The 16,932-nt window shown below is 44.4% G+C and overlaps 1 protein-coding gene across 5 annotated transcripts in view; it reads left to right on the top strand.

Annotated features, from left to right (window-relative positions):
* Positions 1-16,531, top strand: part of gek (serine/threonine-protein kinase gek) — a 309,659-nt gene extending 293,128 nt beyond the window's left edge. For 2 of the 5 annotated variants that reach the window (XM_065455025.1, XM_065455029.1), the window contains exons 42-44: positions 1,023-1,168; positions 11,505-11,616; positions 15,889-16,531. In XM_065455025.1, the coding sequence (XP_065311097.1) occupies positions 1,023-1,168; positions 11,505-11,616; positions 15,889-16,007 (377 nt within the window). In that variant the 3' untranslated portion in view covers positions 16,008-16,531. Of the gene's footprint in view, positions 1-1,022; positions 1,169-8,772; positions 8,941-11,504; positions 15,843-15,888 lie in introns of those variants that run through there. The other 3 variants (XM_065455026.1, XM_065455028.1, XM_065455027.1) reach the window with 3 other exon arrangements.
* Positions 16,532-16,932: the final 401 nt, after the last annotated feature.

Raw genomic sequence — 16,932 nt, 5'->3', positions numbered from 1 at the left:
GAAAAGACAGGATAATGCCGATAAACATCCATGTTTTCCTGTTTCCGTCTTTTCATTGCAAGAAAAAGGTGTCACTGTTATGACACACATAAAAATGTGCTCACGTCATGTAGTAGTAATAAGGCTGGATGGGCTGACGTTGCTCAGAAAGAAATTAACGGTGTTGCACACATTACTTCTAGCTGTGCTCGTGTGTGGCCGTTGCAGCAATTGCAGGTACTGTATGAGGACACTGCATGATTACATAATGATGCATCCGCTTCTGGGGTACCAAAACCAAGACTGCTTCACACAAACCAGTATCATAGTATATTATCTAGGATGCTCTGATGCTCGTCAGTATATTTTAAGGCAAAAGCATTAGATGGCCCGTGAGTCGAAAATTCAACTGTCCAGAAAATTCAATGGCACCAAAATTCAATGGTACAAAAATTGGGGGTCAGATCTTCAACCTTTGGTGTGAGTTGAACCCACAATCTTTGGTGGGAATGGAGCCCACGACATGAGGCGTTAATTAAGGCACGGTTAATTAAGATAGAGTTAATTAGGCACTGTTTATTAAGATAGAGTTAATTCAGCCACTCGGACCAACAACCACTTGTGGAAGTCGAACTTGTGACCTTTGGTGTTACTTAAGGCGAAGTTAATTCAGGCACTCAAACCCACAACCTTTGCTAGGAGTCACACCCACGATGTTCGTTGCTAATTAAGGTGAAGTTAATTAAGGTATTGAACCCACAACCTTTGGTGGGACAAAAGCAATAGGAAGTCGCAATGCCTTCGAATGAGAATTTCAAGTAATTTAATGTCTCGTGCACGCACAGGCTTTGGTCCTCATCCTCTTTAGCGTACACTAAAGTGACCGTCAACATTTTTATAAGGTTCAGGAGGCTCGAACTTCAATAATAATGCAAAAGGATGACAAGTAAGAAATTTCATATCAGTACTGCTTTAACACTGGACTCTACTGCAGTAACTCAAGTGCGCATTTATTCTTATTCCCTTGTGATCTGTTTGCGCAGTAGGTGTTCCATTGCAACCCAAGAGGCCAGCGCCATTGGCGCCTGGCACGGTACCTAGGACAGCAAAATCCTCGCTGACTGCGTCACCCGAAGGATCACTATCATCACAAGAACATGGCTCGATGCTTCAAAGCTCAACACATGATGTGAGTTGTTCTGCATGGCTCCTGTATTGATAGCAGACATTTTAGTTACAGAATGTATACATTTAATTCAAAGAAACTGCAGTTCTAGGCAGTTTTTCTATATGAAATACCGTATATACTCAAATAATGAGCATACTTCCCAAAAAACTGAAGCAATGTTGGGGGGTGCATTTATTACGTGGAGTAAATTTAATGGGAACTCTTTTGAAACAGCAAAAATGGAAAAGTAAGATGGTAATTGTTTCTCAAAATGCATTATATAACTTACTTTTGCAGTAAAATATACAGTGAAACTTCGTTAAACCGTAGTTATGGAGCTTGGAAAAAGTACATATTAAATAGTAGTACTGCTTAACCGAAATAGCACGAGATCGCCCACTTACCTGTCAAAAATGGAACTCAGAGAGAGTGCAATGAAAGGGCAAAAACATGCAGTATTTATTCACTTCGCGTGACAAAAGTCTGTTATTTTCATTTGATGCGGCGGCGGCCTAGCAGCAATGACAGCGACCTCAAATTGAAGCTTCAACACCAGCTTTTCAGCCAGCCCCCTCTTCTTGGCAAACACTCGCATGGCAGATTCCTCGTTGGCATTGCATGTTCTCCGTGCGCGGACGTGGTAGCCTTGCAGAAGTCGCAGGGTGCCTTTTTCATTACAGGGTGCCATTATCATCACGTTGATTGCATTCATGAGGCTGACATAACGCGCAGCTTCTGCCACTGTTGGGCCTGAATTGCCCGTGCTGTCACTTTCCGTGTCGTCCTCATCACTGTCGTTAGGCAACCCTTCGGCAACAACAGAGGCAACGATGACGAAAAGTTGAACCTCGTAGCCGACATCTGTTTTCAGTCACAGCAGCGCTGCCAATCAACTTCTTCGCATTCCAAATGCCACACACCGTAGTCAACTGTAGATCCTTGTCGCGTGCCAACGCCGGCTTCATCGTGCCACGTTCGATAGCACGAATGATGTACAGTTTTTCTTCTATGCCGAGCGCTCGGTGTTTTATATTCAAGATTCAGCATGACGTAAGCCTTTGCTTGCACGATGCCACAACGCTCTGGCATAAAATCAAGAACCAACACCGAAATGATGTTTATGTTGAAGTGGCTTCATATGCCAAGACACAGGGCAGGGCGCTTGAGGTCCTTGTTCTGATTTCTGAGGCTTGTTGTTCTGCCGGGCCGCCCGATTCTGACGATGCACCGCCATGATTGCGCAATGAAAAGTGGAAACACTACATGTTAACCGATACATACACAACAAGCTGGTACGGTTTATGCAGATACAAAACGCATTATGTTCACTGGCCTATGAGTCAGGGATTTGACTTTTCTTCTTTTAAAACGAAACCACTGTTTAAGCGGGTATGATTTAACAAGGTTTTTCTGTACATATACAACTGGCAAACTGTATGGTATGGTATGAAAAACTTTATTCAGGCCCTTCAGGTCCCGCTACATTCCTAGCCAAAAGCATGCCGCTCCCACGTCAGGACCGAAAGGCCTATCCTCTTGGCTGCATTGCAAGCCGTAACAGTGTTTTGATTGCACTTCACTCCGCATCAGAACCACCAGACCTGTTGTCGGCCACGTCATCTACATTGTGGTTCGACAAGAGCTCGTCCTTGTGGCCACTTCCAGCCGTTTGTGGTTATTGCAAGCATCACATTGAAGCGCTGCTTTTAAACACCTGTTATTTTGACGGGCACTCTTTGTGCGTCTCTTTCCTCGACCATCCTGCTCACGGGCATGTCAATGCTTATCGATGTCTGATCAGCATTTCCATTTTGTAAGCAGATAAACTCTCTGTCTCTCTGCAGGCCTATAACCTGACTTAGGGCCCATCACACACAGCAAAACCAAAGACAGGCAGAAAAGCGAGGAACAGGCACACCAGTTCGACATTACACCCCGCTACATCCACTATGCTGACTAAGCACCGGCTGTGCATCATGCATGTGCATTTTTTGCCCTTGCAAACTTGTGAGGTGACTTTGCGACAGCACAGGCGGCAAACATGCGGTAAAAGCAGGCTGAGCTTAATCGCGATTGGTCTGTCCGCCAGGTCCTGAGTAACCGTGATAACTTGCTGCCTATTCTTACTACATGCTTGCTGCCAGTGTTACCTTGTTTTGACTTTGCTTTCAGCTTCACCATCATCAAACCAGCTGCCCCTAACAGTATGCCGCTACGGCATGTTTGCCTAAGTTAGCTGTATAACTTCATTTAGCTGATCTCAGCTTTTCTCACGTGACATTATTATAGAGGTGTGCGAATGTTCCAAACTTTGTAGTAACGAATCATAGTCTCTATTCGTAAATGTTAATATTTTTCGAATATTTTGTGAATATTTCAAAATGTGAAATGCACCTAATGAAAAATAAAATTGGAGCAAAAGTATGGGAAATTTTTAACCTTCACGGGCAAATGAAGGCGTAAAACATGAGAACTTGCATTGTGGAGCAGGCTGTGTCGCTTAGGTGCCGTACTTTACAAGTTTATATAGCAATCGTTCGCACGCTCTGAAGAGTCCTGTGCATACACAGAAACTACTCATTTGCTCCTAATGCTCCACTTTATGCATTTATTTAATAATGCTTCATAACGTAATATGTAATGGCAGAAACTAGCTAACCTTAAGAATACTAGGATGTGAATGCATCTTTTAGTAATTGTGATAATGGCTGTTAATTATATGAAAACTACACAATACTCAATTCAATTTGGTTCACTTCTGGCAATATTCAACTTGCATTCGATTCGGTCTCAAAAGTCACAATTTGCACACCCTTACATTATTAGATATTTCCAACACAGTGACGGACATCGAGATGAAGTGCATTTACTCTAGACACATGTGCGAGACTGTAAAAGATTCCAGTTCCTCCGGAAAAACTACAGCCCAGCCATTCGATCGTGGGACTGTGCAGTGTAGGGGTTGAAAGACGGACTTCGCGGATGAAAACCCAACTTGGGAGGGTTTATTCTACATTATGTACAGGGAGGTGAGCGTCAATTAACAGTCGTACAGTCATTACGGGCCGGCAGCAACTCGGACGCTGCGGCCCGCGGCAAGAAGTTCGAGAGAGGTGAATCAGGGAATCAGGGAATGCTCCAGGTCTCTCTGGAAGGCTTCTTATAAACCCTTCGAGCACTGTAAGTCACGTCATGTTTGACCAATAGGAGAGTCCGCTCAGATGACGCCATTTTCAGCCAATGGTAGGCGCCCGTGTCGCGGTGTCACACCTGGCGGCTCTCTGCGGTCTTGCCTCGCAGACTGGAAATGCACTTCTTCTAACGAGGAGAAGGGGAGGGCTGCTCATGCTCCATTGTCCGAGCCCCCCCTTCTAATCCCGGCGGCGTACGAACTTGTTGGCACGTGAACTTGTTGCCTTCAACTTGTTTGCTCGGCCGCTCCTCTGGAATGTGCTTTCCTGCTTCTGCATTCCTCAATTAGCTGTGCTGCGTTTCGAAGTGGTTTGGGGAACTCGAAGTAATCGCAGGAAACAGCTCCATATCTAACAGCTCGTCCTCGCCCCGGTAGTTCTGAATGGCCGGTGAACTCAATTCGCTGGCCATGAGGAACGCTAATAGAAGCTGCAGGGTACTGGGGTCAAGCCACGTTTGACGAACTTCGGGATCCTTGGCCCCGGAGAACAGACGTCAAACAAACAAAACAACACAGCGCTGCCCCACGTGTAAGCGCAGGCTCTTCACCCCTGACTCGCCAGGCTGTTACTGAGTCAAAATGAACCGCGATCTTTTATTTCCCCAATTTTGACAAAGCAGTTCCAACCACCCTTCCAAACAGCTATCCATTTCTCCTCGAATGCCGACAAGACCAGAGTACTATTGTTGTTGCAAAACAAAAGGGTCGTTGACGATGCAAACAACAAATGAAAACAGCCGAACATAACTTAAGTGGCCTAACCACACGAACAGCATGTTTCCAATCTATCGCAGTGGCGTACTTATCGCACGTAATGGTGCCACTGAACAATCTGGTCAACCTCACAAGTACGTAATCACAAGCGCACTAGCCTTGTGGTCACTAAACAAAACGCGTACTTGCGTTGTAGGCAAACTTTTCACTTACGCTTACTCATGTTTCTTCCCTGAAAGTCCTACAGGACACGTGAGATAAACAAACAATTAAACTTGCGGGACTTACACACTCCGCAGAACTCTTAAAATAATGCGTCTTTTAATAACTCATTCCACGCGTACTTATCAGAGAAGTCAGAATACGGCTGCCCTCCACACACACTAGCAACCCAGTCATAAATCTGCTTCCTTCCGTCCACACAGGACACGCGCTAATGGAACTAAGAACGCTCCTCAGTGCAAATCATGCACTCACTGAAAACCTACGCGCTTAACCTTAGAAAATTCAACACTTAAAAAGAAAGAAGGTTAAATAAAACACATGCGCGTTACGATAGGCCTCTCAACAATAACCTTGACCCTCAGGTTACTCACACACACAAAAAAAAGCCTATCTACTTATTAATGAGCATCTCGCGAGACTACATGTTTACTTAAAACGCATCTTTCAAATCTCGGAGCTTTCTCAAACCAAAACATAAACAAAGCTCAAACCTTACACCTTGAAAGAAATCCTAGTCTCAAATCGCGAAAATTTTCCGATGCTCAAAAATAAAAACAACACACTTCATTTCTACGGAAGGGCTCTTGGCCTCCCGTTTCAAACGTTTTTGACCGACTCATACTCTGAGCCGTACTCGGGGGGGTCGCGTACCGAAAGGTACTCTGGCTACCGAGGGACAACAAAAGGGCTGATTCACTATCAGCTCCCCCAAGACGTTACGGTCTCCTGCCAATTTGCGTCCTGGCGCCCCGCTCTCCTCACAAACTCGACTGACCGCGTCGCTACTCCCCACCTGGTCTCGTCCTGCCACCTTGCGTTTCTTCGAACTGCACGCTGAGCTGTGAAAAGAACTACGGAACGACGAGGAGTTTAACTGCCTCGTGCCCTTTGTCCGCGTCCGTGCAGAACATGCTTCGCGGTCCCCCTTTGACCTGTGGCTCGAACGTTTAGGATGCGTCAACATCGTCAGTGACGACCGCACCTTTCTTCTCCTCGCGCCCTGCCCATTTCGGGTTCTCGCCATCTTTGGCGGCGCTAAATTAGTTACAGTCTTTCGGTCTTTACCGCGCTTCTTTTTACGGCGCTTTCTCTTCGCACTCGCCTTCATGTCGCCCTCTCGTGCCTCGTGCTGGCCGGTACACATTTCGTCGGGCCGGATCGGTCTCTTACCCGCACAGTCTGAGTGATTCTCACTTAAATCAACACTCTCTCTGCCTCGACTGGCGGACAGCTCAACCGACTCTGGCACAATGCAGCAGGCTTTACTCGAGTTAGACAACTCGCACTCTTGCGAACTGCCCTCTGCTACATTGCCCAGCTCACGCTGTGCATCGGCACACAGCCCGTCGGTATCGATCGCTGTCTCACGCGCACGAGTCCGAATGATTAATAACTGAATCATCCCTCTCTAGGCTATCTAGACTGGCGGAGAGCCGCACCGATCCCTGAACAATGCAGTTGTTCTCTCGTGGACTACGTAGCTCGCCATCCCGAGAACTACTCTCAACTGCATCGCTCAGTTCGCACTTCACTTCTGCACGCACATCTGGCTCTACATGGGTGCTCGCTTCTGTCGGGTCAGCAGTACCCTTTTCTTCGCTAGCAACCTCGCTAACCTTACCAGCGACGCACACACGCGGTAACTGTGCCAATTTGTTCGCAGCTGGCCTAGCTGTCTCCACAGTCATCTGTTGGCACAGCACCTCGTCGCTCTCCTTGCCGCCTTTAACGGCCTCTGTTGCCACTAAGGCATCGTTAGCAGCTAGCCTTTTCCCTTCACTTATTAATCGGCAGTCAATCTCACAGGCACTACTCTTTTCGTCGGCTTCTGGCGAAAATCCGCTAGATACTTGCTCTGTACTTCCTACAGAATTCTCAGACAGCCGTTGTCTCTGTGCCAATAACTGATCACAATACTGTATCTCTTTGATCAGTGCTGCCTTCTCTTTCTCATACTTTTGCTCTCGCTCACGTTCGCGTTTATTCTCACGTCCGTGACGCTCACACCTAAGAGTAAGTTCTTGAAGCTCATGCTTCCGTTCATTCTCGCGTTCTTCACGCTGACGCTCACTCCTAAGTTCACGACGCTCTCGCAAATGTACACGACGCGCACGCTCCCGTGGCTCCTGTATCACCTCCCAAGCAAGCTCTATGCTTTTGTCATCATTGCCACTATCGTTAATCGCCTTTATGATAGCTGGCGTTTTCATCCGTTCGTCTGCCTCAACTCCCAAATTGTCGCACACCAACAACAAGTCTAACCTCGTCAACCTTCTAAGATCCATGGCAGCTGCCCCGACAGGTGGTTAAAACTGTTTTCCTTAATTAATTTGTGCAAACACACAATGCATCAAACTCCCGATTCCCAGAACTATCAAAATGAACACACAACATTTGAGTCTGGCGAATCATAAGGAAAAAAACCACGCGCTCACTTACGGTTGCAGCACCCTGCCATCCGGTTCGTTCGTCTGCTGTTCCCGGTTCCTCCGGACTCCCTGGGTCGAAGGCTCGCTCCTTCTTCGCTACTCCCAGTTTCTTCGGACCTCTTTCGACAAAGGCTCTCTCTTCTTCGCTCTTCCCGGTTCCTTAGGATCTCTCTCGACGAAGGTTTATCCGTAGCGCTGCCACCAGCTGATGCATTCGGAGGCGATCCTACCGCTGCCAACCAGATGTAGGGGTTGAGGGACGGACGTCGGAATGGAAACCCAAAAACTTGGGAGGATTTATTCTACATTATGTACAGGGAGGTGAGCGTCAATTAACAGTCGTACAGTCATTACGGGCCGGCAGCAACTCGGACGCTGCGGCCCGCGGCAAGAAGTTCGAGAGAGGTGAATCAGGGAATCAGGGAATGCTCCAGGTCTCTCTGGAAGGCTTCTTATAAACCCTTCGAGCACTGTAAGTCACGTCATGTTTGACCAATAGGAGAGTCCGCTCAGATGACGCCATTTTCAGCCAATGGTAGGCGCCCGTGTCGCGGTGTCACACCTGGCGGCTCTCTGCGGTCTTGCCTCGCAGACTGGCAATGCACTTCTTCTGACGAGGAGGAGGGGAGGGCTGCTCATGCTCCATTGTCCGAGCCCCCCCTTCTAATCCCTGCGGCGTACGAACTTGTTGGCACGTGAACTTGTTGCCTTCAACTTGTTTGCTCGGCCGCTCCTCTGGAATGTGCTTTCCTGCTTCTGCATTCCTCAATTAGCTGTGCTGCGTTTCGAAGTGGTTTGGGGAACTCGAAGTAATCGCAGGAAACAGCTCCATATCTAACAGCAGGAGCAAAGTTGGGTGTGTGATTATTATGCGGGGGAAAGCAACAAAAATTTTCAAGAGCAAAGTTGGGGCATATTTATTATGTGAGTGTGTTCATTACGTGAGTATATATGGTACTCTAATCTGACTGCTGTGGGATATTGTTAGGCTGGCGAGGGTGTTTTTTTCCTTTCAGTTTGTTTAACAACTGCTAGCTTTTTGTTAACTTTTTTAACTGCTGTAGCTGAGTAACCTCATCTGGACACCTTGGACACTGGACATCAGGACATTTTGTACTCTAAAGCCAAGCCCCAATTTCTGCTCAGTCCCTGCCTTTCCTGAAGTTCATAGCAAATGTGGAACCGCCGTGTACTGGTTGCACTGTCTGTACAAATAGTTGTACTGAAATTACATGGCAGGTTTTGTCTGTATGTGTCAAGTGACACAATAAAGCTTGTCCATATTATACCTGTCAATGTTGTATGCATCCATCTCTGAGCTTGCATATCTTGTTTTCTGACACGGCAAACTGGTGCAAGGAGCCCATGTGATTTCTGAATGATTCAGAAATTCAAAATCAAGTGGGGTCACCAGTCCTCCAGCTCATGACGTGAGTCTAGAGTACGTGCCCATTGGTGGGGGCTCGCGTATTCGCATTTGAGGAGCAAACGCCACTATCTTCTAAAGTTGTATCCGACTTATAGACAACACCAGTAGAGTTTCTGCATAATTTTTTTAACATCAGCTTTGCCCTAATACACGAATGTGTTGTGGTAAAGCATAGAAACACTGTGAAGAAACACTGGTATTCTCTGATTGCAACGCATAGTCTATTTTGGCCCAATTTTCTTGAAAAGAAAAAAGATCAAGCTGCTTATTAGAATCGGGTAAATACCCTAATCAGCAATTGTGAGCTACGGTTATCGCTTGTAAATATTCCTAAAGCAAGCCGAAAATAGGTGTTTTCGGTGGGAAATGATATGTGTTCAATGCGTTCACTGTCCCTTAAGCTGTACTTACACAGACGCTACTACTAAAGGGGTCACTGTTGAAGTCACCGTTGTGGTTAGGCACGTGCGTGCTGACTGTTCAGGCTCGAATTATGTGGCAAAAGCCAATTTTAAGATAGAAATAACGAAAGTTTGGACCCATGGAAATGCATGGGTGCCAGCCCGGGCCTTCGGCTGGGGTCGGATTATCCAGAGTCGAATTAATGGAGATCTACTGTCTTTGATTCAAATTTGAAGTGTTGATGTTGAGGTCAAATATTTTGGGCCTGTGCCATTTAAATGCTGGCATTGCCCTTCCCTTCTTTTTCCATGCATTACATTTATTGTGTTTTCTTGCTGCTACATGTACCATTCAGTTTGTACTGGGGGGGTATTCTGTAGGAGTCCACTTAGTGGACTCTTACAGAATACCGCCCTTGTAGTGCACCACACAAAAGGTGCCAAGCTATTTGCAGTCACGTATATAAGTAATAAATAAATAAACTGTTAGTCAATCACAAAAGTAACAAGATAATTAATTAATTAATTAATTAATTAATTAATTAATTAACAAATAAATGCTAACATATAAAAGTCTTTTAGTCGGTCATTTTTGCCGCACACAATGCTTTCAATTATGTGCACTTTCAGCTGTGTGCTACGAACACTGCAATATTGAATGTTGACAAACTTGGTGCCAGACTGTTTAAAAACACATGTTATTTCATTGTCATGCTGATTTGTTTAGTAAATAAACTCGGTAAAAGTTATGTTAGCTCACATTAAAGGCATAACTGGTACAATATTGGTGCAACTTTACTAATTATGATTGTTAACATTTTGTTGTATATTTCTTAAGGGCTGGTATGTATAATCAATCATTTCTTTTTGGGGCTTATTTTCTTTCAACACTTCTTTTGTGTGGCAAAGATAGGGCCTATTTTTGAAATCTTACAAGGAACTTTATTTGGAAACTGTAGCAGGGTCTTCAAAAAAATTTAATCTCTTTATCCTCAATTTAGTGCCTGATTTACAGTGCCATCAAAGTAAAAGAGCACAACTGAATGAAACTTGTGCTTACTAATTAAATTTTATAACACACTGGCGAACATTTCAGAAACTTCAAAAACAACTTGTTCCCTTAAAATAATTTTTTTACCGATCTTTCTGTGCCAATCATTTATAGAATGCTCTGTTTTGGTGCTATTGCAAGTAATTTTGTTTGGACCACCATAGTATTAAATTGTCTGGTAAACATAGGCGAGAATGTAGATCTTTTTTACTTTTACCACTGTGTATCTACATTATTGTGCAGTGCTTACATAAAAACAATTTTAGCAGAAGACAAGGCTTGTAAATCTGAGGAAGCAGTCTGTCGACTTTAGTGTCTCTTCTGTTTCGTGTGTCAACAATAACAAACTCTAGTATGGTCATTATAATGAACAAGGATATATTGGTAAATTATCATATTTAATGAAGAAATACTAAAATTCGGTGGGCCATATTTTATTTCCATGTGAGTATATCTTCAAGTTATTAACGACAGTGCAGAGCACGTTTGCAATTTAATGTTGTTCATACGGGGCCACACATTGCCATGGCACGTTGCTGACTGGCAATCAACAGGAGACCCTTTGTTGGCTTGTGAAGGGTGCCACACTTTCATTTTTTTAGCATAGATCCAATTGCAATATTTGTTTCCCCTGTTGATATCAGCATGTATACTTATAATGAATATCACATATAACAGCAATATATTTCCTTGTCAGATGTGGCTTTATTTTAAAGCAAGCCGTTCAACTTTTGTCCAGCTTCATGATGTGCTGTTTTGTGCTGCAAGAATAATAAACTAGAGTGTTCAGAAAAACTTGTGCTTTCAGGAGTTTGTGGAACCCCTGCACTTATGTTGATGTTCCATCTCACAGCATGTGCTTTGTTCCCCACCGACCCCCCTTTCCCTGCCTCCCCACGTGCTTGCTTGTGATAGGACTCGAGAGGACAGCAGGCCAGCCCACGCCACTCGATTGCCTCCAACAACAGCTCGAACCTGAGCACCCCGCCGAGTCCCGTCGACTTGGGTCTCGGACTGGAAGACACGCGTGAGCAGTTCTCCTCCAGCTACGAGTCTCAGAGCTAAGGTCACGCTGGGGTCAGAGGTCACCATTCAACCAACCATCTCGCGACCTGCTGCATCCTTGGTTGTTTCTGGTTCCAGCATCACAGCTGCTCACAAGCATTCTTTTTCTGTGTGTGTCTGATATGTGTGTGTGTAAAAAAGAAGATATGAAGAGCACTGTTTAGCTTTTTTATTTTAAATTGGTGCATTTGTTTTTGCTCAGGTGAAAACACTCGACAAGTGGCCACTGAGGTCTATCTTTGCATTGATGTGGTATCAATGACACATGTTGAAACACTGGTGTCTGCATTTTTTTAGCAGTCATGCCTGTTTCAGATAATGTGGTTTTTGTGCAGTGACTAGATTGGTTGACTGGACTTGCATACAAACTTTCGACTTGTGGTGCTGATAGTATGATCTACCAAGCTTTACAAAGTGCATGGCGAAGGGCAGCTGTTCATGCCAGGTATGCAGGATGACCTCTACACTGGATGCTGATCGAAGGGTTGGTGCCTAGCTCATGCCAAGGTGCGACTGAAGGGAAGTTCAACACCCTCGCAGAGACGCTGAACGCTCATGTCACAAGTATTCACTTTCAGGAAAAATTTGCAACATTGTTGTGGGACCCAAGACGGTGGCAAAGGTGCAAGCAGCCAACCGACGCGAGCCCTTTATTCTTGTCTGGCAACTCGCTTCGAGTGTCTTGCCTGTTCTAAGCATGTGATGGCTTCTTGAAGACCTCATTCTTTTTAGAGTTCAAATGTTTTGCTAGCGCCGACATTGAAAATGCTCAGGCTACAGGGGAAACCCTACTATGTCTTTCAGGATATTGTGCTTTGCACTGTCATGCCACACGTAGGCTCCTCAATCAGGATTGAAACTTGAATGTATTACAGCATGTTGAGTTGCGTACATCAGGCAGTGGTTTCTGTATAAATAAACTTGGTACCCACAATTATACGTTAGCTGTGCATGTTGTGTGCGCAGTGTTGTCTTTTTAAGTTCCTCTGTTGGCGGCATCTGTGTATAGAAACATTAGTAGCATTTACTACTAGCCTTCAAAACACATGATGGCATTTCTTATTCCTCTTAATGTGTACGTAGATAATAGGTACATACTTAAAAATAGCCAGAACTCATTCTCATTGAAATCGGTAAAAAGAGGATGAGCATTGATTTGGTGTTGGAGTAGCTCACCGAGTCGCTCGCAGCCACTTGAATGACCCAAGCATTGCTAGCTGCTTTTTAGTTGACATTGAAAAACCTTGACACTGAAATAAGAGTGTATTGTAGATATGTTATCCAATAGCATGAACGAGATGTATATTATTGAAAGCAAAAAGAAACTATGTAAACCGTGGCACATCAGTGGCTGGGAATGCAGGGCAAATGACTTCTTGCCTGATTAACATTGCCTTTCGTGATGCTGTTCAGCAGATTCCGTGTGCAACTGCATGTGAGCCTACTTTGACGGGTATTAAGTCACTGCTGTGGTAACACATTTTTTTATGGCTCTTTTTTTTTCCCATTTTGGTCTTTGCCCAAGATATACTTGGTACAGTTCTTCTGAGGATTTCACTGTAAAACAGGTGTAAAGCATGACATGTTCACATGTGCCAACAGAAGCCAACATTGCTGCAGTCACATCCTCATATTGCCTGATATACCTTAATTTTGCTGAAATGGTGTCGTGTCGTACATAGGAGAGTTGACATGCAGTGTAACAACTTTCTCTGGTAATTGCAAGAATCGTCTGCCTGATTGCACTTCTAAGAGGTCAGCGAGCTTCATGTAACCAAATTAAAGTTAGTTGGCCAAGGCCATGTTTAAAGTTGGCTGGCTTTATGATGCTTATCTTAGAAGTGCTTTGCACATTCGATGTAGTGTTTATCTCTTTCCAAAAGTAGGATTTCTTGAGTGACACCGGCTGGAGCATTGTTACGACTGCTTTTGTTGTGACATATAGTATGTACTTCGTCAAGAGAAGCAAGTGCTGCATTAATTTTTTTGAAGCATTCTTTGTCAAGGCAGGAAGATCGCACTATGAAAAGTATTTTGGTCCACTACTGTGCAATGTTTAAATTCAATGAAACGTGTACTTTATGAGGCTGTTAATATAACTTGTCCCATGCATGACTGTGCCACTACCTGTGACTTGTAAATATTGCCTAGTGTTGCTGCTGGCCTCATTTCTCTTTCTTTTCTTTTTTCTTTCTGGGTAATCTGAAATCAGGGACAAGGGGGCATGTGTTTGCTTTTGTGTGTACCTACATGCTATATTACTGTAGAGAACAATCAATTTGCCACTACAGAATCTTGTTGCCAGAATGCAAGTACAGTCGAACCTTTTTATAATGAAGTCGCATCTGACAAGAAAATACCTTGATTATATCCGATGTTCTGTATAAGCACATATTTGATATGTGCTAATATCGGCCAGAAACATTTTAAACGTACTTTGTTATATCTGATAATGTGTTATATCCATGTTTGTTGTATCAAGGTTCGACTGTAGTACTGTGTACAGATATGTTTTTCACACTTGTGTGTCTTACAGCCGCTGCCCATTTTTCAAAATACTCTCGCTGTGAAGCACAGAACTGGCGATTGTTTGCCTTTGTGGCTACTTCTGGTGAGCACTGAAGTGTAGTCGTACTCTGCTGACGCCATTGCAGTTTCTGCAAAACAGCAACAGTCCATCTCAGAATTTGGAAACCACTATAGTTATGGTGATTATGGCTCTGATATTCAGAAATGTGCACCCTAAATTGGCGCTTGTCCTGTGTCGTTCTCCCCTCTTGTGATCTTCTTAGTTGGCGCTGTTCCTTCCTAATTCTAAATTGCTGAATTTGCTGCAGTGCATGACTTTAGAAAAATGGGCAGAAACTGCTGCAATTTTGCAAGTTCATGGTTTTATAGATATAAACCAACACCATGTACAGACATGCGCAGAATTTTTCGGAACTCTGGAGACACGAGAATAAAGTAAAATTCTGTTGCAGACGGGCTCACCGGATGAGCTGGGTGGCGGGAAATACAGTTGGCATCAAAAGTTTGCTGGCCACGAGACCAGAGATAATGTTGCATTTCCTTGCAATTTGTCACAGTAGCAAAACCATACAACACTATGTTGTTTGCATAAACTGTATACAGGCTGGAATTTCGAATATAAGGCTGCATGCTCACCAGGCTGCAGAAATATTCAGCTTTACAGAAATACCACGGTTTGGAAACTTTTGATGGAGACTGTGCACTTTGAATGTGGCTCCTGCAAGTGATGATCATACTGTTCAATTTCTTACTGCATATTTCAGCTGCAGTGCAAGTTGCGTGTTTTTACTATAATTATTACTAGATCCTTTCTAGGCTTCTATGTTCTGAAGACTTTGGGAATGGTTGTGCAGTCCTTGCAAGGAGTTTTGAAGCCATTATGCAGCTAGCACACCCAGTGGTCTAGAGCTCAGTAGAGTGAAGAGCTGTGGCTCTTTTAACTTCTGTAGGCATGTAGCTGTGAAAGTTCTACTGGTGCTCCTGTATATTGTCTTACAGAAGGACTGTTCATTCACGCAAGCATCTTTAACAAAGACAACGAGAGCACCAATGTATGATGTTGGCCACCGAAATCCTTCAAAGAGATTATTCTGTGAGACTATTTATTCGGGTTGCTGTGTGCTGCTTGCATCTGCAGTGATGTATTGCCCCCAGGTTTTCACCACCAGACAGACTGACACGGCAAAGCTGCCTTTTCTGAGAGCATGTACCCTCGATTTTGACAGTGCGCTTAGCCAATCCTCTGCACTTTCGCTCTTGTGAGCTTTGCTATTGTATTTAAGCTCTTGTTGCCTGCGCACAATGTTCTGTGTGAGGACAATTGATGCCCTCTTTTGATGGTACGTGCACAACAAAGATTCAAGTAAACCAGCACATGCACTCTCGCCAATGCTAGAATGCACATGTTGTGCATGTGTATAGCTTCTTGCAACAAAGTTTGTTTTAATTTATTTCAAGACCACAGCCTGGGAGTAGCCTAAAGAGTGAGCTGTGCTATAGTTGCATGCGTGCCCCTCTCCATCCTCCCCTCGTAATGTGGAGAGCAAAGTTGTTTATTGAGTATTCTATACGAACATAGGCCTTCTTTTAAAGAGAGGAAACTGTGTGTGTACATTTAGTTGGCATGATGTCTTTTTAGAAGAACTTGTGTTTGAAGCATTTTGTTTGTTTCCTTTCTTGCGTCTCTTTTTTTTTTTTTTTACAGAGTACAAAATAAGTGAGCACTGTAGGTGCTGCAGGTGCTATACAAGAGGCGATGTGCTGCAATCTATGCGAGATCACAATGGGAAGACCATTCAATCACGTGACTCTAATCCTGACTGAGGTGTTAATTACGTGCTGCCTGCATATGTGCACACTGTGCAGTCTCACTGGCTTTGAATGGCATGACGCCGTGAGGAGACACGCAACAGTCGCGGCTCACTCAGAAGAAAAAAATATTTCTCTGGGGCCACAGTTTGTAACGATCCTCAGTCATCAGTCATACTGAATTGCTGATCCCGGAAAAAGAAAAAAAATGTAAACCGGCATGTGATGGTCTACACATGCTAATGACGACCTTTCTGGGTGTAGCTGATAGTGAAAACAGCATGCCACAGTGTGTGTGTGCAAGCCACTGACGAAATGTGAGAGGGATGTATTTGTGATAGTCGTTGCAAAATGTGGCCCCTGCTTGCCTTTTATCTATCTCTGCGTGCGTTGCCATGATATTTCTCTGCTACTGCTGTTGCATAAGGAACGCGTTGCTGCCTGCTTTGTCAGTAGAAATTGCCAATTCACAAACATGTGTGTACATAAATGTAAAACATGATGAGAGTAGTAAAACCAAGTATGGTTCTCTTTTTAAATGTGTGTCTGTGTCACATATTGTTCTGGAGTACTTCAATGATGTTTACACAATGTGTCAACAAACATAGTGTCAAGCACGCATTCAATTGTACAGGCACGCCCACTGCTAGTGGTAACAAGAGAGCCCATGGGCAGCGCTCTGCGGAGTGCCACCACCAGCGCCTTGTGAAGTCTTCGCAGGTGACTCACCATAGCAGATGACTCCCCGGGCTTTTTGCCAATCGCTTTGATTGTGCCTGCACCGCAAGACTTCATGAGGCGCCGGTAGTGGGGAACTCCATGGAGCGATTCCATGGGCTCTGTGTTCCCACTAGCAGTGGCTGTGCGTGTACACTCATGCAGCTAACAAACTAAATACTTCTCTTTGTATCACTATCTCATTTTAACTCTCGTGATTGCT

This window comes from Dermacentor albipictus, chromosome 7 (genome assembly GCF_038994185.2).
Source record: "Dermacentor albipictus isolate Rhodes 1998 colony chromosome 7, USDA_Dalb.pri_finalv2, whole genome shotgun sequence".
Classification (NCBI taxonomy): domain Eukaryota; kingdom Metazoa; phylum Arthropoda; class Arachnida; order Ixodida; family Ixodidae; genus Dermacentor; species Dermacentor albipictus.
Note: the sequence above shows the minus strand (reverse complement) of the source record. Positions and strands in the feature narration are given on the sequence as shown.